Source organism: Oncorhynchus mykiss, chromosome 16, assembly GCF_057628025.1.
Source record: "Oncorhynchus mykiss isolate SJ-2025 chromosome 16, ASM5762802v1, whole genome shotgun sequence".
Lineage (NCBI taxonomy): Eukaryota > Metazoa > Chordata > Actinopteri > Salmoniformes > Salmonidae > Oncorhynchus > Oncorhynchus mykiss.
The window spans coordinates 3,405,001-3,429,751 of NC_143037.1; the positions used below are offsets into that span (position 1 = coordinate 3,405,001).

At 44.8% G+C, this 24,751-nt stretch overlaps 1 protein-coding gene across 1 annotated transcript in view; it reads left to right on the forward strand.

Moving 5' to 3' along the window:
• LOC118939498 (uncharacterized) overlaps nt 1-24,751 on the forward strand; it is a 109,657-nt gene that overhangs the window by 46,516 nt on the left and 38,390 nt on the right. Inside the window, exons 2-3 of the mRNA XM_036945979.2 lie at nt 22,273-22,411; nt 22,753-22,796. Of these exons, the coding sequence (XP_036801874.2) occupies nt 22,309-22,411; nt 22,753-22,796 (147 nt within the window). The 5' untranslated portion in view covers nt 22,273-22,308. The remainder of the gene's footprint in view (nt 1-22,272; nt 22,412-22,752; nt 22,797-24,751) is intronic.

The window sequence follows — 24,751 nt, forward strand, 5'->3', positions numbered from 1 at the left end:
GTAGTTGTATCAGTAGTAGTAGTAGTAGCAGCAGTAATGTCCATCTGCTTGGTGATAGAACAGTGTCTGGTCGTTGTGTGAAAGAAAAGTCAATGACAGAAGCAGTTAATTCTAGAAGGCGCTGGTCCCATTCTTGAAACGAACAGCGTTTGGATCAAAGCAGTTGGTGAGGCTTTCCTTGCCTGCCACGCCCTCTGCCACCCCATTCCCCCACCCTTAACCTTCCTGTTGCTAATTCTTGGTGGTCTCCTGACTACCAACAGTAATTGATTAGAGACCAGAGGCTGCTGGGCCAGAGGGCATCGAGGTCACCGTTCTTTCTGACCCTTAACCCCCCCCTTCCTTTCCCTGTCCTCCAACTCCCTAACACCCTCTCTCCTCTCTCCGTCCTGCTCTTCTCCTCCCTGCTCCTTTTTCTAAAGATATTCGGGATCGTACCACAGCGAGAATCTGCAAATATTTGGTCGATTCGATCCAAGTTTCAAGACGTTTGATAGCTTAACACTAACAGGATGAACCTGGTTCTGTAAGCAACAGTGAAGTGGTTGTTTGAGTCCAAATCACTGGAGTGTTTGTGTGTGTATGATGGTGTGTGTGTGTATGTTTGTATGAGGGTGTGTGTGTGTGTGTGTTTGTGTGTGTGTGTGTGTGTTTGTATGTGTGTGTGAGTGTTTCTGCTTGCGTGTCTGAGAGTGTGTGTGTGTGTATGTTTGTCTGAGAGTGTGTGTGTGTGTGTGTATGTTTGTCTGAGATTGTGTGTGTGTGCATGTTTGCATGAGAGTGTGTGTGTGTGTGTGTGAGAGTGTGTGTGTGTGTGTATGTTTGTATGAGAGTGTGTGTATGTTTGTATGAGAGTGTGTGTGTGCTTGCGTGTCTGACAGTGTGTGTACTAGCTAGATTCTCCTTTAATTCAGGATTTTATTAGGAGATCTTGTCCAAGGTATAAATTTGCTTATTTTCACGGCCTTTCCAAGACTCCTCAAAAACAACTTGGTGACGTCTTTCCCTCTGTGTTTTCTCAACATCCTCAACATAATTAAGAGGTTCTGGATGTTTCTCTGAAGTCCTTCCTCAACATTACTAAGAGGTTCTGGATGTTTCTCTGAAGTCCTTCCTCAACATTACTAAGAGGTTCTGGAAGTTTCTCTGAAGGCCTTCCTCAACATTACTAAGAGGTTCTGGATGTTTCTCTGAAGTCCGTCCTCAACATTACTAAGAGGTTCTGGATGTTTCTCTGAAGTCCTTCCTCAACATTACTAAGAGGTTCTGGATGTTTCTCTGAAGTCCTTCCTCAACATTACTAAGAGGTTCTGGATGTTTCTCTGAAGTCCTTCCTCAACATTACTAAGAGGTTCTGGATGTTTCTCTGAAGTCCTTCCTCAACATTACTAAGAGGTTCTGGATGTTTCTCTGAAGTCCTTCCTCAACATTACTAAGAGGTTCTGGATGTTTCTCTGAAGTCCGTCCTCAACATTACTAAGAGGTTCTGGAAGTTTCTCTGAAGTCCTTCCTCAACATTACTAAGAGGTTCTGGAAGTTTCTCTGAAGGCCTTCCTCAACATTACTAAGAGGTTCTGGATGTTTCTCTGAAGTCCGTCCTCAACATTACTAAGAGGTTCTGGAAGTTTCTCTGAAGTCCTTCCTCAACATTACTAAGAGGTTCTGGATGTTTCTCTGAAGTCCCTCATCAACATTATTACGCGGTGACCTCATTCCGATAGAAAGTGACTCAAGCTTGTTGAGTTTAGATTGAATATATCATTGAATGCCACGTGACATAACAAGCAATTCAGTGACTTAATCAATGAGATCATGTTGGTTGGCTAGCACTTATTTAATAAGACATATGACGGTTGTGAGGATTCTGTATGTTGGGGACTGACTGTGTTTGTGTTGGGAACTGACTGTGTTTGTTTTGGGGACTGACTGTGTTTGTGATGGGGACCTGACTGTGTTTGTTTTGGGGACTGACTGTGTTTGTTTTGGGGACTGACTGTGTTTGTTTTGGGGACTGACTGTGTTTGTTTTGGGGACCTGACTGTGTTTGTGTTGGGGACCTGACTGTGTTTGTTTTGGGGACTGACTGTGTTTGTTTTGGGGACCTGACTGTGTTTGTTTTGGGGACTGACTGTGTTTGTTTTGGGGACTGACTGTGTTTGTGTTGGGGACTGACTGTGTTTGTGTTGGGGACTGACTGTGTTTGTGATGGGGACCTGACTGTGTTTGTTTTGGGGACTGACTGTGTTTGTTTTGGGGACTGACTGTGTTTGTTTTGGGGACCTGACTGTGTTTGTTTTGGGGACCTGACTGTGTTTGTTTTGGGGACCTGACTGTGTTTGTTTTGGGGACCTGACTGTGTTTGTGTTGGGGACTGACTGTGTTTGTGTTGGGGACTGACTGTGTTTGTGTTGGGACCTGACTGTGTTTGTTTTGGGGACTGACCGTGTTTGTGTTGGGGACTGACTGTGTTTGTTTTGGGGACTGACTGTGTTTGTTTTGGGGACCTGACTGTGTTTGTTTTGGGGACTGACTGTGTTTGTGTTGGGGACTGACTGTGTTTGTTTTGGGGCCTGACTGTGTTTGTTTTGGGGACTGACTGTGTTAGTTTTGGGGACTGACTGTGTTTGTGTTGGGGACTGACTGTGTTTGCTTTGGGACCTGACTGTGTTTGTGTTGGGGACTGACTGTGTTTGTGTTGGGGACTGACTGTGTTTGTGTTGGGCAATGCGTTTTTAGAGCGTTGTGGCTCCTCCAGGCCTTTCACGGTGAGAGAAAACATTGGTCAAGCGCTGGTAACCCTAGGAGCATGTTGCTAACCACCCTGGTAACCACAGCCAGGGGACAGTGAATAACCAGGGAGGGCTGCCTAGCTAGCTGTGGTTGTGTCACAGGGACAGGAAATGTTCAATGTGTTTCAGAGTGTTTGAACTGAGCTGCGAGCCACACCTTGTGTTAGAGCTGTTTGTGTGTGTGTGTGTGTGTGTGTGTGTGTGTGTGTGTGTGTGTGTGTGTGTGTGTGTGTGTGTGTGTGTGTGAAGCTTGTGTGTTGTGGCTTCTTCAATATTTTTTATGTAGGGGAAATGTTGGTCTAACACTGGGCATGTTGTTGACCCAAGAAGACACCCTTGTGGAGCCGACAGAGTGACCACAGAGTCTGCCTAGCTAGATGTGGAAACTTAAGCATTTAGTTTCCATAGAACAAACCTTTGAGCTTAATATGTTAAGCTGTCCAGAATCTATCTATCTATCTATCTATCTATCTATCTATCTATCTATCTATCTATCTATCTATCTATCTATCTATCTATCTATCTATCTATCTATCTATCTATCTATCTATCTATCTATCTATCTATCTATCTATCTATCTATCTATCTATCTATCTATCTGTCTGTCTGTCTGTCTGTCTGTCTGTCTGTCTGTCTGTCTGTCTGTCTGTCTGTCTGTCTGTCTGTCTGTCTGTCTGTCTGTCTGTCTGTCTGTCTGTCTGTCTGTCTGTCTGTCTGTCTGTCTGTCTGTCTGTCTGTCTGTCTGTCTGTCTGTCTGTCTGTCTGTCTGTCTGTCTGTCTGTCTGTCTGTCTGTCTGTCTGTCTGTCTGTCTGTCTGTCTGTCTGTCTGTCTGTCTGTCTGTCTGTCTGTCTGCCTGCCTGCCTGCCTGCCTGCCTGCCTGCCTGCCAGCCTGCCTGCCTGCCTGAGCATTGGGAACAGAGAACATGCTCATAGGATCCCAGCCTGCGGGGACTGCCTGTCAGAGAAAGGGGAGATGTGTGTGGGGTGGGGGGGGGGGGGGGGGGGCATAAAGATACAGTGCATATCCTGTGTCTCCCAGTATTGAGCTTAGTGGCTTCCTCCTAAACACCAGAGCCTGTGTGTTGGAACATCAGAGTCTGTGTGTTGGAACATCAGAGTCTGTGTGTTGGAACATCAGAGTCTGTGTGTTGGAACATCAGAGTCTGTGTGTTGGAACATCAGAGTCTGTGTGTTGGAACATCAGAGTCTGTGTGTTGGAACATCAGAGTCTGTGTGTTGGAACATCAGAGTCTGTGTGTTGGAACATCAGAGTCTGTGTGTTGGAACATCAGAGTCTGTGTGTTGGAACATCAGAGTCTGTGTGTTGGAACATCAGAGTCTGTGTGTTGGAACATCAGAGTCTGTGTGTTGGAACATCAGAGTCTGTGTATTGGAACATCAGAGTCTGTGTGTTGGAACATCAGAGTCTGTGTATTGGAACATCAGAGTCTGTGTGTTGGAACATCAGAGTCTGTGTGTTGGAACATCAGAGTCTGTGTGTTGGAACATCAGAGTCTGTGTGTTGGAACATCAGAGTCTGTGTGTTGGAACATCAGAGTCTGTGTGTTGGAACATCAGAGTCTGTGTGTTGGAACATCAGAGTCTGTGTGTTGGAACATCAGAGTCTGTGTGTTGGAACATCAGAGTCTGTGTGTTGGAACATCAGAGTCTGTGTGTTGGAACATCAGAGTCTGTGTGTTGGAACATCAGAGTCTGTGTATTGGAACATCAGAGTCTGTGTGTTGGAACATCAGAGTCTGTGTGTTGGAACATCAGAGTCTGTGTGTTGGAACATCAGAGTCTGTGTGTTGGAACATCAGAGTCTGTGTGTTGGAACATCAGAGTCTGTGTGTTGGAACATCAGAGTCTGTGTGTTGGAACATCAGAGTCTGTGTGTTGGAACATCAGAGTCTGTGTTTTTTATATTATTTTGTATTTCACCTTTATTTAACCAGGTAGGCTAGTTGAGAACACCTTTATTTAACCAGGTAGGCTAGTTGAGAACACCTTTATTTCACCAGGTAGGCTAGTTGAGAACACCTTTATTTAACCAGGTAGGCTAGTTGAGAACACCTTTATTTCACCAGGTAGGCTAGTTGAGAACACCTTTATTTAACCAGGTAGGCTAGTTGAGAACACCTTTATTTCACCAGGTAGGCTAGTTGAGAACACCTTTATTTAACCAGGTAGGCTAGTTGAGAACACCTTTATTTAACCAGGTAGGCTAGTTGAGAACACCTTTATTTAACCAGGTAGGCTAGTTGAGAACACCTTTATTTAACCAGGTAGGCTAGTTGAGAACACCTTTATTTAACCAGGTAGGCTAGTTGAGAACACCTTTATTTAACCAGGTGGGCTAGTTGAGAACACCTTTATTTAACCAGGTAGGCTAGTTGAGAACACCTTTATTTAACCAGGTAGGCTAGTTGAGAACACCTTTATTTAACCAGGTGGGCTAGTTGAGAACACCTTTATTTAACCAGGTAGGCTAGTTGAGAACACCTTTATTTAACCAGGTAGGCTAGTTGAGAACACCTTTATTTAACCAGGTAGGCTAGTTGAGAACACCTTTATTTAACCAGGTAGGCTAGTTGAGAACACCTTTATTTAACCAGGTAGGCTAGTTGAGAACACCTTTATTTAACCAGGTAGGCTAGTTGAGAACACCTTTATTTAACCAGGTAGGCTAGTTGAGAACACCTTTATTTAACCAGGTAGGCTAGTTGAGAACAAGTTCTCATTTACAACTGCGACCCTGACCACGATAAAGCAAAGCAGTGCGACACAGACAACAACACAGAGTTACACATGGAATAAAACAAGCGTACAGTCAATAACACAGTAGGAAAAAAGAAAGTCTATGGCGTGAGGAGGTTACAATTTAGCCGATTAACACTGGAGTGATAGATGAGCAGATGATGATGAGCAGATGAAGGTGTGCAAGTAGTGATACTGGAGTGCAAAAGAGCAGAAAAGTACATTCAAACAATCCGGAGATGAGGTAGGTAGATTGGGTGGGCTATGTACAGCTGCAGCGATCGGTTAGCTGCTCAGAGAGCCTGTGTGTGTTTAAACTTTGTGTAAAAAAAAAGGACTATAGTTGAAAATGTATATTCTTGCAAATACCAGATCAAGATATCACCCAGAGTCTGTCTCCTTGGTGTAAATGAAAAGCACTAGTGTGGTTTTTCTGACTCATCCAGACTCTTCACACAGCAGACGAATCAGTCTTTGGAAGAGAGACCAGTGTTTTCTCCTCTTTCCACATGTAGTCCTGCTCTCCACTGCCACCCTGTGGTGAAAAATGGACATTTCACTTTCTACGATACCGCAGACTCTTATGCCTCTGAACACATTGTTCATTAATTTTTTAAAAAAGAGCACACGATCTAAACAGCCATAACAAGAAAGACATAAAACAGAATACGTTCTTGTTCACTGTGAACATAGGCTACAACACGTGCTGTGGTGATTTTTAGCATTTGTGGCCTGCTGTTAGCTGAGGCACTGTTTTCCCTCTTGTATCTGTGCCCTTCTCTCTCTCTCTCACATCACCTCTGTTACAGTGTAGATCTTGGAAGGGGAGCCCAGAGGCTGAGGGCCTGAGTGTTGATTTTACTGAGGTTAGCACCAGCGCCATATCTGAGTGTTTGTTCTAGTGGGGTTAACACCAGGATTATATCTGAGTGTTGGTTCTATTGGGGTTAACACCAGGATTATATCTGAGTGTTGGTTCTAGTGGGGGTAACACCAGGATTATATCTGAGTGTTGGTTCTAGTGGGGTTAATACCAGGGTTATATCTGAGTGTTGGTTCTAGTGGGGTTAACACCAGGGTTATATCTGAGTGTTGGTTCTAATGGGGTTAACACCAGGGTTATATCTGAGTGTTAATTCTAGTGTGGTTAACACCAGGGTTATATCTGAGTGTTGATTCTAGTGGGGTTAACACCAGGGTTATATCTGAGTGTTGATTCTAGTGGGGTTAACACCAGGGTTATATCTGAGTGTTGATTCTAGTGGGGTTAACACCAGGGTTATATCTGAGTGTTGATTCTAGTGGGGTTAACACCAGGGTTATATCTGAGTGTTAATTCTAGTGGGGTTAACACCAGGGTTATATCTGAGTGTTGGATCTAGTGGGGTTAACAGAAACGGAGCCCAACCTGTTTTGAGCCCAACATTTCTTGCCCCCCAAAATAATATAAAAACTCATTGATAATAAAGCCTCCATACTAACATGGTCTCTTTTTTTTGCTTTCTTGAGTAAGGCAGCTCCAAAATCCAGGTGTTTCAGCCTAGTTCGGTGTTTTCTTTAGTTAAGGCAGCTTCAAAATGCAGGTGTTTCAGCCTAGTTCAGTGCTTTCTTTGGTGGGGCAGCCAGCGGAAAATATGGAGCGTAGGGGTTGGTAATGTTCTCTAGTTGCACCATGATTGGCTTGGTGTTCTGTCACTCATGGGGACACTACGTCACTGCTAAATCTAAGGGTAGAGCTCGGACATTCATGCCCCTTGTGTGCTGCCACGGAGTTACATAAGAATTGCCTATCCAAAAAAAGGCTCAAGGTCTTTGGCCACAGATAAAATGATGTCAAATCGCGTATCTACAGTAACTTTTGATTGGACTCATTGTCATATCTTACATGTCATACATCTTAGCTAGCAGTCATTATCATGAATAATGTCGACAATCTACTGGCAAATCCTTTTTAATCCTTGTCATATGGAGAGAAATATTGAAGAACATTTTTAGACGAAACTTATCGGTGCTTATCAACCGTTGGTCATAAACATTACACGACAATTTGGAAATTGCAAATCCAAAAATGAATGGTTTTGGAAGGAATCAGTGGCTAACTGCAAACATGGCAAAGCAATCACTAGTGTGTTATTTAATGGAGTGGGTGTGTGGTCTCATTTCTGGGTTTAACCTCCATGGGATTGGTGTCCCTAAACCAGGGATAGTTGTTCCTCAATATGCGACAATGTGACTAGAATGACGTGGTAAACAACAGCCAATTCTCCGGGTCATAGACATGTCTTATATGGGTAGAAAGCTTAAATTCTTGTTAATCTAACTGCAGTGTCCAATTTACAGTAGCTATTAACTTCTTATGGTATTGGGGACGGTTGGGTCCCACTTGGGCAAAAGCCAGTGTAACGGGATTCTTCCTGGGAAGGAGAGGCAGACCAAAATGCAACGTGGTTGAAGTTCATGTTTTTTAATAAGAAAACTAAACATGAACATAATACAAAACAATAAACGTGGAAAAACCCAAAACAGCCCTATCTGGTGCAGATAACACAAAGACAGGAGACAACCACCCACAAAACCCAACACAAAACAGGCTACCTAAATATGGTTCCCAATCAGAGACAATGACTAACACCTGCCTCTGACTGAGAACCATATCCGGCCAAACACAGAAACAGACAAACTAGACACACAACATAGAATGCCCACTCAGATCACACCCTGACCAAACAAAACATAGAAACATACAAAGCAAACCATGGTCAGGGTGTGACAGCCAGGGAAAATGCAGCGCGGCAAAAAAAAGAAAATAAAATGATATAAAAATCAAACTTTCATTAAATCACACGTGTAAGATACTAAATTAAAGCTACACTCGTTGTGAATCCAGCCAACATGTCAGATTTTAAAAAGGCTTTTCGGCGAAAGCATAAGGAGATATTATCTGATGAAAGCACAACAGTAAACAAAGAGGGTAGCATATTTCAACCCTGCAGGCGCTACACAAAACACAGAAATAAAATATCAATCATGCCTTACCTTTGACAAGCTTCTTTTGTTGGCACTCCAACATCACAATTGGACCTTTTATTCGATTAATTCCGTCCATATATATCCAAAATGTCAATTTATTTATTTTGTGCGTTTGATCCAGAAAAAAACAGCTTCCAAAATGCTTAACGTCACTACAAAATATTTCAAAAGTTGCCTATAAACGTTGCCAAAATATTTCAAACTACTTTTGTAATACAACTTTAGGTATTTTAAAACGTTAATAATTAATCAAATTGAAGACGGGTCTATCTGTGTTCAATACAGGAAGACAACAAACCAACGCTATTTTTCACGTCTTGCGCAACTCTCAACAGTGTTACGCAGTTCCTAGATGGCCTACTTCTTCATTGCACAAATGAATAACCTCAACCAAATTCCAAAGACTGGTGACATTCAGTGGAAGCGATAGGAACTGAAAACAAAAACCCATGGCCATCTGCTCAACCTTTGGGTCAATCCACCCCATGGCCATCTGCTCAACCTTTGGGTCAATCTACCCCATGGCCATCTGCTCAACCTTTGGGTCAATCTACCCCATGGCCATCTGCTCAAATTTGGGTCAATCTACCCCATGGCCATCTGCTCATATTTGGGTCAATCTACCCCATGGCCATCTGCTCAAATTTGGGTCAATCTACCCCATGGCCATCTGCTCAAATTTGGGTCAATCTACCCCATGGCCATCTGCTCAACCTTTGGGTCAATCTACCCCATGGCCATCTGCTCAACCATTGGGTCAATCTACCCCATGGCCATCTGCTCAACCTTTGGGTCAATCTACCCCATGGCCATCTGCTCAACCTTTGGGCCAATCTACCCCATGGCCATCTGCTCAACCTTTGGGTCAATCTACCCCATGGCCATCTGCTCAACCTTTGGGTCAATCTACCCCATGGCCATCTGCTCAACCTTTGGGTCAATCTACCCCATGGCCATTGGCTAAACCATTGGGTAAATTTACCCCATGGCCATCTGCTCAAACTTTGGGTCAATCTACCCCATGGCCATTGGCTCAACTTACCCCAAGGCAAACATGTTGACTAAATTAGCCTACACAGCTACAAGGAAGTACTTCCATGCTAGGTTTAGGACCTCACGTTAAAGTTTACAGAGACCCCAACTGAGGTATAGAACCAGTTTTAAATTATAGACTTTTATGGTGCAAATCCATGCTTACCACTTCACAGACTCCATGACTCCTCTTCCTAAATATTTGGTTAAATTATTATGGTTTTTCCTAGGAACAAGGATACCTCTTTGGCTCAATTTATCCCAGTCTCCCGTAACTCTTAATCGTGAATAACTGACGATCTGAGTCATTCTTGAGAAACATCGTCAATAAGACTCACATAGCAAAGAAAAGGCTGTGAGAACTATTCTTCTGGTAATCCAATAATTTAGGTGGTGGTGATGAGCATGACATTTTCTCCTTCACTCTGTCTGACTTCCCACCGTTCTGAGAACAGGACTGGGCCTGTGGCATGAAAGGAGTGCCATCTGATGCCATAGGGGTTGTGTGAGCCATGCATCCGCTCGCTGGTCCTGTGAGTGTGTGTGAGTGTGTGAGTGTGAGTCTATGTGTGTGCTCGTGCATCCTCTGGCCTGGGTACACACCTGCTTTAAAACATTGGGCCTCAACAGGCCCTCCAAAGGTGGGAGGACACTGACATAGTATATAAGGATTATACACAGTCACGCCAACACACACACACACACACACACACACACACACACACACACACGCACACACACACACGCACACACCCACACACACACACACACACACACACACACACACACACACACGCACACACACACACACACACACACACCCACACACACACACACACACACACACACACACACACACACACGCACACACACACACACACACACACACCCACACACACACACCCACACACACACACACACACCCACACACACACACACACACACACACACACACACACACACACACACACCCACACACACACACACACACACACACACACACACACACTCCTCCATGTAAGCCTAGTGAATCTGACCTTGTCTTTGTTCAACATAACATGTGTCCTGTTCGATATTGTCAAAGTTATGATTCTATTCCTTTCCTCCGGTAGTCGTTGTCACTGTACGGCCCTTTTCAAAGCAGAGATGCGCATCTGAACAAGAGCCGTGCTTTTCAAATTAAAGGTCTTGAAAGGTTGTTTCCAATATGGCACCCTATTCCCTTTATAGTGCACTACTTTAGACCAGGGCCCAATAGGTCTGTAGAGTACTATATTAATAATAAGGGTGCTTTTTGAGACCCATGTAATTCATTGTGAAGTGTTTCACCCGACGTAGAGCAGCCACGTGGTTAGTACTCTCTGCATGATAAGCAACACAGAATCCAGAGGACACAGTAGCGTGGCCAAGCCTACAGAACCCACCATAGGGTTGGAGTAGGAGCACACTGCAGTTTCTCCAGAGGACACAGCAGCGTGGCCAAGCCTCCAGAACCCACCATAGGGTTAGAGTAAGGAGCACACTGCCGTTTCTCCAGAGGACACAGTAGCGTGGCGTGCCAAGCCACCAGAACCCACCATAGGGTTAGAGTAGGAGCACACTGCAGTTTCTCCAGAGGACACAGTAGCGTGGCCAAGCCACCAGAACCCACCATAGGGTTGGAGTAGGAGCACACTGACGTTTCTCCAGAGGACACAGTAGCGTGGCCAAGCCTCCAGAACCCACCATAGGGTTAGAGTAGGAGCACACTGCCTTTTCTCCAGAGGACACAGTAGCGTGGCCAAGCCTCCAGAACCCACCATAGGGTTAGAGTAGGAGCACACTGCAGTTTCTCCAGAGGACACAGTAGCGTGGCCAAGCCTCCAGAACCCACCATAGGGTTGGAGTAGGAGCACACTGCAGTTTCTCCAGAGGACACAGTAGCGTGGCCAAGCCTCCAGAACCCACCATAGGGTTAGAGTAGGAGCACACTGCAGTTTCTCCAGAGGACACAGTAGCATGGCGTGCCAAGCCTCCAGAACCAACCATAGGGTTAGAGTAGGAGCACACTGCAGTTTCTCCAGAGGACACAGTAGCGTGGCCAAAGCCTCCAGAACCCACCATAGGGTTAGAGTAGGAGCACACTGCAGTTTCTCCAGAGGACACAGTAGCGTGGCCAAGCCTCTAGAACCCACCATAGGGTTAGAGTAGGAGTACACTGCAGTTTCTCCAGAGGACACAGTAGCGTGGCGTGCCAAGCCTCCAGAACCAACCATAGGGTTAGAGTAGGAGCACACTGCAGTTTCTCCAGAGGACACAGTAGCGTGGCCAAAGCCTCCAGAACCCACCATAGGGTTAGAGTAGGAGCACACTGCCGTTTCTTCAGAGGACACTGTAGCGTGGCCAAGCCTCCAGAACCCACCATAGGGTTAGAGTAGGAGCACACTGCAGTTTCTCCAGAGGACACAGTAGCGTGGCCAAGCCTCCAGAAACCACCATAGGGTTAGAGTAGGAGCACACTGCCGTTTCTCCAGAGGACACAGTAGCGTGGCCAAGCCTCCAGAACCCACCATAGGGTTGGAGTAGGAGCACACTGCAGTTTCTCCAGAGGACACAGTAGCGTGGCCAAGCCTCCAGAACCCACCATAGGGTTAGAGTAGGAGCACACTGCAGTTTCTCCAGAGGACACAGTAGCGTGGCGTGCCAAGCCTCCAGAACCAACCATAGGGTTAGAGTAGGAGCACACTGCAGTTTCTCCAGAGGACACAGTAGCGTGGCCAAGCCACCAGAACCCACCATAGGGTTAGAGTAGGAGCACACTGCAGTTTCTCCAGAGGACACAGTAGAGTGGCGTGCCAAGCCTCCAGAACCCACCATAGGGTTAGAGTAGGAGCACACTGCCGTTTCTCCAGAGGTGTGGGTGGTTGTTTTCTCCTTTCCCGAGACACGCAGGATGAAACTGAACACTGAAGGAGATGTTTACCAATAGTCTCGCGTTTGGCAGACTCGTGCCATGGCGCCAGCAGATGTGGGAAGATATTTTTACCACAGTGAAGAATGAGGAACGTTTGCCAATACGTATAGTGGTTCGACCTGTCTGAGGCGATTTTTAGATCGTATTACTGCACAGTTTCTGGGGAGTGCCATGGCAGACATCACTGCAGTTTCAGAGTGATTGGCTTATAAGCCAATCATATATATAATAAATATATATAACTGGCCTTATGGTCTGAGACTGAGGGTTTTAAGAAAGCCGATTGATTGGGATTTGACTGGCAGGGAAGGCATGAGCAGACTTGGGTGTGAAAATGTTGGTGAAATATGATCCATCCATTTTGGAAGCATCAGATCACAAGTCTGCTCTATTCATCCATGGGCCACGTCTTCATCAGTCTCATCCATGGGTCACGTCTTCATCGGTCTCATCCATGGGTCACGTCTTCATCGGTCTCATCCATGGGCCACGTCTTCATCGGTCTCATCCATGGGTCACGTCTTCACCAGTCTCATCCATGGAGAAAGAACATATAACATACTACCAGGCCAGAGCCAGACAGGGCAGAGTGGGGAGAGGGGATAACCATCCTGAGTGGACCAGTCTGGGGGAGCTGCATGAGTACCAGGGGGTGTCAGAGTGGGGAGAGGGGATAACCATCCTGAGTGGACCAGTCTGGGGGAGCTGTATGAGTACCAGGGGGTGTCAGAGTGGGGAGAGACCAGTGCTATCAACATCACTGTAGAGGATCTGAGGCTAGGTCTTTACTCATCTTTTCTCTTCTCGGGAGCTGCAACACCACCTTTAACCTGCTCTTGTTCACCGAGCGCAACCTGGGCGAGGGACACTCAATACTCTGCTGTTCTGTTTGTGGTGGACAATGAAGTTGTGACGACTCAGATAGTCATTGGGGTTGAGGCTAAGGACGTTCATCAGGCTATCAGACGGATGTACTGTATGTGTGGTAGATGGAAACACATTTGGGTTTCTCCAATATGGTCTTTTTATTTTTTTATTTTACCTTTATTTAACTAGGCAAGTCAGTTAAGAACAAATTCTTATTTTCAATGACGGCCTAGGAACAGTGGGTTAACTGCCTGTTCAGGGGCAGAACGACAGATTTGTACCTTGTCAGCTCGGGGATTTGTACTTGCAACCTTTCGGTTATTAGTCCAACGCTCTAACCACTAGGCTACCCTGCCGACTCTACACTCTAACCACTAGGCTACCCTGCCGACTCTACACTCTAACCACTAGGCTACCCTGCCACCTCTACACTCTAACCACTAGGCTACCCTGCCGACTCTACACTCTAACCACTAGGCTACCCTGCCGACTCTACACTCTAACCACTAGGCTACCCTGCCGACTCTACACTCTAACCACTAGGCTACCCTGCCGACTCTACACTCTAACCACTAGGCTACCCTGCCGACTCTACACTCTAACCACTAGGCCACCCTGCCACCTCTACACTCTAACCACTAGGCTACCCTGCCGCCTCTACACTCTAACCACTAGGCTACCCTGCCGACTCTACACTCTAACCACTAGGCCACCCTGCCACCTCTACACTCTAACCACTAGGCTACCCTGCCGCCTCTACACTCTAACCACTAGGCTACCCTGCCGACTCTACACTCTAACCACTAGGCTACCCTGCCGACTCTACACTCTAACCACTAGGCTACCCTGCCGACTCTACACTCTAACCACTAGGCTACCCTGCCACCTCTACACTCTAACCACTAGGCTACCTGCCGTCCCTACACTCTAACCACTAGGCTACCCTGCCGACTCTACACTCTAACCACTAGGCTACCCTGCCGACTCTACACTCTAACCACTAGGCTACCTACCGTCCCTACACTCTAACCACTAGGCTATCCTGCCGCCCCTCCACTCTAACCACTAGGCTACCCTGCCGACTCTACACTCTAACCACTAGGCTACCCTGCCGCCTCTACACTCTAACCACTAGGCTACCCTGCCGACTCTACACTCTAACCACTAGGCTACCCTGCCGCCTCTACACTCTAACCACTAGGCTACCCTGCCGACTCTACACTCTAACCACTAGGCTACCCTGCCGCCTCTACACTCTAACCACTAGGCTACCCTGCCGCCTCTACACTCTAACCACTAGGCTACCCTGCCGCCTCTACACTCTAACCACTAGGCTACCTGCCGTCCCTACACTCTAACCACTAGACTACCTGCCGTCCCTACACTCTAACCACTAGGCTACCTGCCGTCCCTACACTCTAACCACTAGGCTACCTGCCGTCCCTACACTCTAACCACTAGGCTACCTGCCGTCCCTACACTCTAACCACTAGGCTACCTGCCGTCCCTACACTCTAACCACTAGGCTACCTGCCGTCCCTACACTCTAACCACTAGGCTACCCTGCCACCTCTACACTCTAACCACTAGGCTACCCTGCCGACTCTACACTCTAACCACTAGGCTACCCTGCCGACTCTACACTCTAACCACTAGGCTACCTGCCGTCCCTACACTCTAACCACTAGGCTACCCTGCCGACTCTACACTCTAACCACTAGGCTACCCTGCCGACTCTACACTCTAACCACTAGGCTACCCTGCCACCTCTACACTCTAACCACTAGGCTACCCTGCCGACTCTACACTCTAACCACTAGGCTACCCTGCCGACTCTACACTCTAACCACTAGGCTACCCTGCCGACTCTTTGAGCTGTTTGCCTTTTTGTTTTGAACTTGGTTCTCCATTCAGAGTCAATTGCAATGATGATGTGACAGTATAGTGCCTCAAATGCCTATGTAGCCCTAAAGATTTCTAATGTTGCCTCAAAGACATCTAATGTTGCCTCAAATGCATCTAATGTTGCCTCAAAGACATCTAATGTTGCCTCAGACATCTAATGTTGCCTCAAAGACATCTAATGTTGCCTCAAAGACATCTAATGTTGCCTCAAAGACATCTAATGTTGCCTCAAAGACATCTAATGTTGCCTCAAATGCATCTAATGTTGCCTCAAAGACATCTAATGTTGCCTCAAAGACATCTAATGTTGCCTCAAAGACATCTAATGTTGCCTCAAAGACATCTAATGTTGCCTCAAATGCATCTAATGTTGCCTCAAATGCATCTAATGTTGCCTCAAATGCATCTAATGTTGCCTCAAATGCCTCTAAGTTAACTCAAAGGACTCTAATGCTACCAGGCTTGGTGTGGCTTCACAGCCTGTTCCCAGGCCTTGGTTTGCTGTAACTCTGCACCCTTCATCCCTCTATTCCTTCCTCTTCCTCCTCTTCCTCTCTCAAAGGTCTCCTCTCCCCACAGAGCTAGTTGCCTTTCTCTCATTTCAACTTCAAACTAAGGAAGGACAAAGATGAGATCGACCTCAATACATCCTGTACAGTTACTGCTATCAAGTACAGGGGGAAAAAACAAATGGCTGTGAGAACTACATTGTCCATGAAGCGGGAAGAGAAGAAGTCGAGTATGTGTTGAAAAATGTTAGGTCTGGTTCCCTTTTCTAAATCGCTTTCCTTACAACAGTTATTTGTGTGCGTGTGTGCGTGTGTGTGTCTCTTGGAAGGAGCACAGTAAGAACTCTCTCACCCTGTTCGTCTTGACTGAGTAGGCTTCTTGAGAGTGATGTTCATCTCTCCATTACCAGCGGTTTCCCTGCTGGCTGCTGGAAACCGGGTCCGCCCAGCTCGACACTCGAGTGAAGCATGGTGTACACCCTCAGCCTGCCTCAGCCCAGACTTTCCTGTCTTCTGCTTGGGGCTTTCCTGGAAGCCTGTCTGAGGGCTGAGATAGGGGTTGGACTGAGACAGGGACTGAGACAGGGCTGAGGTAGGGGTTGGACTGAGACAGGACTGAGGTAGGGGTTGGACTGAGACAGGGCTGAGGTAGGGGGGGCTGAGGTAGGGGTTGGACTGAGACAGGGCTGAGATAGGGGGGGCTGAGGTAGGGGTTGGACTGAGACAGGGCTGAGGTAGGGGTTGGACTGAGACAGGGCTGAGGTAGGGGTTGGACTGAGACAGGGCTGAGGTAGGGGTTGGACTGAGACAGGGCTGAGGTAGGGGTTGGACTGAGACAGGGCTGAGGTAGGGGTTGGACTGAGACAGGGCTAAGGTAGGGGTTGGACTGAGACAGGGCTGAGATAGGGGTTGGACTGAGACAGGGCTGAGGTAGGGGTTGGACTGAGACAGGGCTGAGGTAGGGGTTGGACTGAGACAGGGCTGAGGTAGGGGTTGGACTGAGACAGGGCTGAGGTAGGGGTTGGACTGAGACAGGGCTGAGGTAGGGGTTGGACTGAGACAGGGCTAAGGTAGGGGTTGGACTGAGACAGGGCTGAGATAGGGGTTGGACTGAGACAGGGCTGAGGTAGGGGTTGGACTGAGACAGGGCTGTGCTGAGATGGGGTCAGTGTTTGTTACAGGACAGCTGTAGCCTACTCTTCTGTAGCCCTCCCAGTAGCTTTAAAACCCCAATTGAAGTTTATTGGTCATGTGCACAGGATACTGGTGTAAACAGTATAGTGAAATGCTTACTTGCAAGCTCTCCTAAACTCAGCATTACGTATGTATACAAAATAGACGATAAGTCATAAAAAGTATTAAAACACAAGAAAAATTGTCCTAATAATAATAACAAACCACGAACGTCTAACCAGATCAAAAATAGCTATGATCTAGAACCCCAACTTCTATGATCTAGAACCCCAACTCACCTGACAAGAAGCCGAAGATCCTCGTGTTACCAGCTGAGAACCGGGATACGGCCCCTGGAAAAAGAAGTAGGTGTGTTCAATGGCAGAAGAGTGGCTATGTACAGTCTGTGATTTAAGGGAGGTGGAGAATGAACTGCACTGTTTATTTTACTGAACTTAAGATGATGATTTGAGAGCAACCTTGTTTGGAAAAAAATGCAACAAAGGAAACCAAACATTTTCTTGGGTAGTGATGAAGAAAACCTTGACGGTTTGTCTGAAAATAAGTCTTCCTGGTTGCAAATGTTATTTCCTCATTTAAAAAAAACAACAATTCCTGACATTTTATCCTAGCATTTTATCCTAAATGCCCTGTCTTAAGTCAGTTAGGATCACCACTTTATTTTAAGAATGTGAAATGTCAGAATAATAGCAGAGAGAATGATTTATTTCAGATTTTATTTCCTTCATCACATTCCCAGTGGATCAGAAGTTTACATACACTCAATTAGTATTTGGCAGCATTGCCTTTAAATTGTTTAACTTGGGTCAAACAATTTGGGTAGCCTTCCACAAGCTTCCCACAATAAGTTGGGTGAAATTTGGCCCATTCCTCCTTACAGAGCTGGTGTAAGGTTTGTAGGCCTCTTTGGTCGCACACACTTTTTCAGTTCTGCCCACACATTTTCTATGTGATTGAGGTCAGGGCTTTGTGATGGCCACTCCAATACCTCGACTTTGTAGTCCTTTAGCCATTTTGCCACAACTTTGGAAGTATGCTTGGGGTCATTGTCCATTTGGAAGACCCATTTGCAACCAAGCTTTAACTGATGTCTTGAGATGTTGCTTCAATATATCGACATAATTGTCCATCCTCATGATGCCATCTATTTTGTGAAGTGCACCTGTCCTTCCTGCAGCAAAGTACCCCCACAACATGATGCTGCCACCCCCATGCTTCTCGGTTGGGATGTTGTTCTTTGGCTTGCGAGCATCACCCTTTTTCCTCCAAACGTAACGATGGCCATTATGGCCAAACAGTTCTATTTTTGTTTCATCGGACCAGAGGACATTTCTCCAAAATGTACGATCTTGCAAACATTAGTCTGGCTTTTTTATGGTTGTTTTGGAGCAGTGGCGCCTTCCTTGCTGATTGGCCTTTCAGGTTATGTCGATATAGGACTGTGGATATAGATACTTTTGTACCTGTTTCCTCCAGCATCTTCACAAGGTATTTTGCTGTTGTTCTGGGATTGATTTGCACTTATTGCACCAAAGCACATTCATCTCTAGGAGATAAAACACACCTCCTTCCTGAGCGGTGTGACGGCTGCGTGGTCCAATGGTGTTTATACTTGCATACTATTGTTTGTATAGATGAACGTAGACCTTCAGGCATTTGGAAATTGCTCCCAAGGATGAACCAGACTTGTGGAGGTTGACAATTTTTTTCTGGGGTCTTGGCTGATTTCTTTTGATTTTCCCATGATGTCAAGCAAAGAGGCACTGAGTTTGAAGGTAGGCCTTGAAATACATCCACAGGTACACCTTCAATTGACTCAAATGATGTCAATTAGCCTATCAGAAGCTTCTAAAGCCATGACATCATTTTGGGGAATTTTCCAAGCTGTAAACTTCTGACCCACTGGAATTGTGCTACAGTGAATTATAAGTGAAATAATCTGTCTGTAAACTGTTTTGATGAAAAATGACTTGTGTCAAACACAAAGTAGATGTCCTAACCGACTTGCCAAAACTATAATTTGTTATTAACAAAGACATTTGTGGAGTGGTTGAAAAACAAGTTTTAATGACTCCAACCTAAGTGTACGTAAACTTCAGACTTCAACTGTACATCAAACAACATTGGGGAGCTGAACTGTGAATTATTGTTTATTGCTTATTGTTACTTTTATTGCAATGTATCTACAGTTTAATGCTAAGCGGTACTACTTGGGTTCGATGACCAACGGTAGCTGGACCTGTTATATTCCACATGAATGAATCATGTTCAGACACAGCTCGAGTTGATGGTCGTTTATCTAGAAGCGTTGCATGATTCACACGTACACGGTTAGTGCTTGACCGCCGAGCAATAAACTTAAATGGCAACGATCCACTATGAGTGTGTCGTACGTAGTAGTACACTAGCGCTGTTGTAAACAATGTAATCAACGTTGCTGCAGTATCGTGCCTAAACATTCACACGACCGTATTCACATACCAGATACCAGACTGATTTCCCCTTCGTTCATTCGTCATGCTTGCTATGTAAAAGGTAATAAGACATTTTTTTCAGGTCCAAATCCGATCAAAGTGATTGGTTCTGTCGTGGGAATGTTAGAACGTCAGCTTTCTGTGGGAAAGAACCGGGGTTGTGTCACAAAACTATTTATGCGTCCCAAATGGCACCCCTGTTCCCTATGTAGTGCACTACTTTTAACCATGGCCCTATGGCACCCTATCCCCTATGTAGTGCACTACTTTTGACTATGGACCATAGCCCAGCCCATAGGGCCCTGGTCAAAGTAGTGGATTATACAAGGGAATATGGTGGGCTTTTGGGTCCTCAGCCAGACGGAGCCTTCAGTTACGGTACAGGTTGCCAAGCAACCACAATCTCCGTGTCACTGTCGGCGAAATCCGCTGTGTATAAACACTGTGAAATGGAAACAGAGGGTTTGACATGACAGGGTTATGATAACCCCAGGGAGAAGGACTTCATCTCTAAGCTATCCTAGCCATGCCATAGTCTTTTTAAATCCCATGTGAACTCTTCAGCTAAAGCAGTATTTACTTGAAAATAACATCCTGAACGGGGCGGTTCAGTATGACTTTAGGTCAGGGGCACTAGCACCATAACTGCAGCTATGGCAAATGACATCATCAATGATATCGTCAATGCACTTTACAACACTGTAATGTTTTCTTGTTGATTCATCAAAGGTGATGGATTCAGTTGACCACTAGCTGTTGCTAGCCAGACTCGGTAACATTGATTCATCAAATGTGTTTGATTCAGTTAACCACTAGCTGTTGCTAGCCAGACTCGGTTACATTGATTCATCAAATGTGTTTGATTCAGTTTACCACTAGCTATTGCTAGCCAGACTCGGTTAGATTGATTCATCAAATGTGTTTGATTCAGTTAACCACTAGCTGTTGCTAGCCACACTCGGTTACATTGATTCATCAAATGTGTTTGATTCAGTTTACCACTAGCTGTTGCTAGCCAGACTCGGTTAGATTGATTCATCAAATGTGTTTGATTCAGTTAACCACTAGCTGTTGCTAGCCACACTCGGTTACATTGATTCATCAAATGTGTTTGATTCAGTTTACCACTAGCTGTTGCTAGCCAGACTCGGTTAGATTGATTCATCAAATGTGTTTGATTCAGTTAACCACTAGCTGTTGCTAGCCACACTCGGTTACATTGATTCATCAAATGTGTTTGATTCAGTTTACCACTAGCTGTTGCTAGCCAGACTCGGTTAGATTGATTCATCAAATGTGTTTGATTCAGTTAACCACTAGCTGTTGCTAGCCACACTCGGTTACATTGATTCATCAAATGTGTTTGATTCAGTTTACCACTAGCTGTTGCTAGCCAGACTCGGTTACATTGATTCATCAAATGTGTTTGATTCAGTTGACCACTAGTTGTTGCTAGCCAGACTCCGTAACATTGATTCATCAAATGTGTTTGATTCAGTTTACCACTAGCTGTTGCTAGCCAGACTCGGTTACATTGATTCATCAAATGTGTTTGATTCAGTTGACCACTAGTTGTTGCTAGCCAGACTCCGTAACATTGATTCATCAAATGTGTTTGATTCAGTTAACCACTAGTTGTTGCTAGCCAGACTCCGTAACATTGATTCATCAAATGTGTTTGATTCAGTTTACCACTAGCTGTTGCTAGCCAGACTCCGTAACATTGATTCATCAAAGGTGTTTGATTCAGTTGACCACTAGCTGTTGCTAGCCAGACTCGGTTACATTGATTCATCAAATGTGTTTGATTCAGTTTACCACTAGCTATTGCTAGCCAGACTCGGTTAGATTGATTCATCAAATGTGTTTGATTCAGTTAACCACTAGCTGTTGCTAGCCAGACTCGGTTACATTGATTCATCAAAGGTGTTTGATTCAGTTGACCACTAGCTGTTGCTAGCCAGACTCCGTAACATTGATTCATCAAATGTGTTTGATTCAGTTGACCACTAGTTGTTGCTAGCCAGACTCCGTAACATTGACTCATCAAATGTGTTTGATTCAGTTGACCACTAGCTGTTGCTAGCCAGACTCGGTTACATTGATTCATCAAATGTGTTTGATTCAGTTGACCACTAGCTGTTGCTAGCCAGACTCCGTAACATTGATTCATCAAAGGTGTTTGATTCAGTTGACCACTAGCTGTTGCTAGCCAGACTCGGTTACATTGATTCATCAAATGTGTTTGATTCAGTTTACCACTAGCTATTGCTAGCCAGACTCGGTTAGATTGATTCATCAAATGTGTTTGATTCAGTTAACCACTAGCTGTTGCTAGCCAGACTCGGTTACATTGATTCATCAAAGGTGTTTGATTCAGTTGACCACTAGCTGTTGCTAGCCAGACTCCGTAACATTGATTCATCAAAGGTGTTTGATTCAGTTTACCACTAGCTGTCAATAAAAAGCTGAGGCAGTCAATAAAACATTATGTTAAACATGTGAATTATTATGTGACTTGTTCAGCACATTTTTACTCCTGAACCTATTTAGGCTTGCCGTAACAAAGGGGTTTCAATATTTTTTTGACTCAAGACATTTCAATTTTTAATTTTGTAAAAAAAAAAATCTAAAAACATAGTTCCACTTTGACATTATGGTGTATTATGTGTAGGCCAGTGATACACACATCTCAATGTCATACATTTTAAATGTATTGTCTGTTTGGATAAAACAGTCTGTATCTGGTCGTCCATGTAGAAGCCTGGAGCAGCGCGTCTGGGCAGGGCCACTAGCATGATCGTCCCACGTAGCCACGCCTTCCATTCTTTATCCAATCAGAGCCCTGACCACGACCAGGAGGAGGACGGATCACCACAACAACGACGAATCACCGTTGGTAAGGTCTACAGTTATGCAGTGCATTATTGATGACCAGATCTAGGGTTGGGGATTGCACTTTTGGGACTATTCCATTGATCCTGATGTGCCAGGCATAATCAATCATGCACAGCTAAAGAAATACAGTTTGAACCCCAGGTTTGTGATATGATATCCTCCTTATAACTGCCCACACATTTGTGTTACACCCCAGTCTACATGAAGTGTTACTGTAACTGATCCTCTATAAAAAAAAAAACTTCAAAGTGTGTTTAGTACCTCACAACATTCCTGTCTTGTGACATGATTCTAAAAATGAACAGAGCTTTCTCTTCTCCCACTCTCTGTTTCCTCTCACAGCGTCACACATGTCCAAAGACCAGAATGGAAACTTCCCAGAGAAGGTAGAGTAAGACAGCCAATCAGAAGAAAAAAAAAATCAGGGCCTTCAGGGTGGCAACGACACGGAAACAGAAAGCTGCCACAATTATAATTATAGAACACGATGGGTTTATATTTCAGAAAATACCACCTAATCTACTCAAAGCAACGACTCAGCATATAGACTCAGAAGCTCCGTCTCCGCGCCCAGGTTTAGCTAAACTGACATCCAGCCCAAGGCCCTGGTGAAAAGTAGTGCATAATGTTGGTAATTGGAAGCCATTTTGGACATACCCCTGGTGTGCGTAGTGATACATCTGGAGGTTAGTATGGGATTGTTCACGGCAAAGAAGTGATATACAGTGGGGAGAACAAGTATTTGATACACTGCCAATTTTGCAGGTTTTCCTACTTACAAAACATGTAGAGGTCTGTAATTTTTATCATAGGTACACTTCAACTGTGAGAGACGGAATCTAAAACAAAAATCCAGAAAATCACATTGTATGATTTTTAAGTAATTAATTAGCATTTTATTGCATGACATACAGTGCCTTGCGAAAGTATTCGGCCTCCTTGAACTTTGCGACCTTTTGCCACATTTCAGGCTTCAAACATAAAGATATAAAACTGTATTTTTTTGTGAAGAATCAACAACAAGTGGGACACAATCATGAAGTGGAACGACATTTATTGGATATTTCAAACTTTTTTAACAAATCAAAAACTGAAAAATTGGGCGTTCAAAATTATTCAGCCCCCTTAAGTTAATACTTTGTAGCGCCACCTTTTGCTGCGATTACAGCTGTAAGTCGCTTGGGGTATGTCTCTATCAGTTTTGCACATCGAGAGACTGACATTATTTCCCATTCCTCCTTGCAAAACAGCCCGAGCTCAGTGAGGTTGGATGGAGAGCATTTGTGAACAGAAGTTTTCAGTTCTTTCCACAGATTCTCGATTGGATTGGACTGTTCTGGAAAGAGCCAAGGACTTGAGAGGAACATATAACTTCCGCAACGAGGACTATCCTGAAGCTGTGCCCCAGAAGAGGAAAGAACTTATCCCAGCCATGAAAGCTGCCAGAGCGCGTGGGGACATTGCTTACATCCACTATAACAGGCTCATTGTCCACCCTCCCTTCCAGAAGCCTGGAAGGGATGAGAGAGCCAAGCCTATGGGTTCGTAGCCTCAAACCCCCGCAGCACAGACACACACACCAACTGATTAATGGACTGCTGAATGGATATTATTTTCTCTTGCTTTGTTTGCTCATGTCCATATTATGTCTATCTCTGATAAACTACCCAGGAAAGGGCTGAAAATAGCCCATATTAATATATGTAGCCTTAGAAATAAGGTTCATGAAATCAACAACTTGCTAACATCAGATAACATTCATATTTTAGCCATTTCTGAGAATCACTTAGATAATTAATTTGATGATACAGCAGTGGCAATATAAGGATATTACAGTGCCTTGCACAAGTATTTGGCATTTTTCCTATTTTGTTGCATTACAACCTGTAATTTAAATTTGATTTTTATTTGGATTTCATGTAATGGACATATTCAAAAATAACTTTTTTTTAAAAAGTATAAAAAAAAAAACGGAAAAGTGGTGCGTGCATAATTATTCACCTGCTATGAAGCCCCTAAATAAGATCTGGTGCAACCAATTACCTTCAGAAGTCACATAATTAGTTAAATAAAGTCAACCTGTGTGCAATCTAAGTGTCACATGATCTGTCACATGATCTCAGTATACATACACCTGTTCTGAAAGGCCCCAGAGTCTGCAACACCACCAAGCAAGGGGCACCACCAAGCAAGGGGCACTATGAAGACCAAGGAGCTCTCCAAACAGGTCAGGGACAACATTGTGGAGAAGTACAGATCAGGGCTCTGTAATAAAAAAACATCTGAAACTTTGAACATCCCACAAAGCACCATTAAATCCATTCTTAAAATTTTTTAAGAA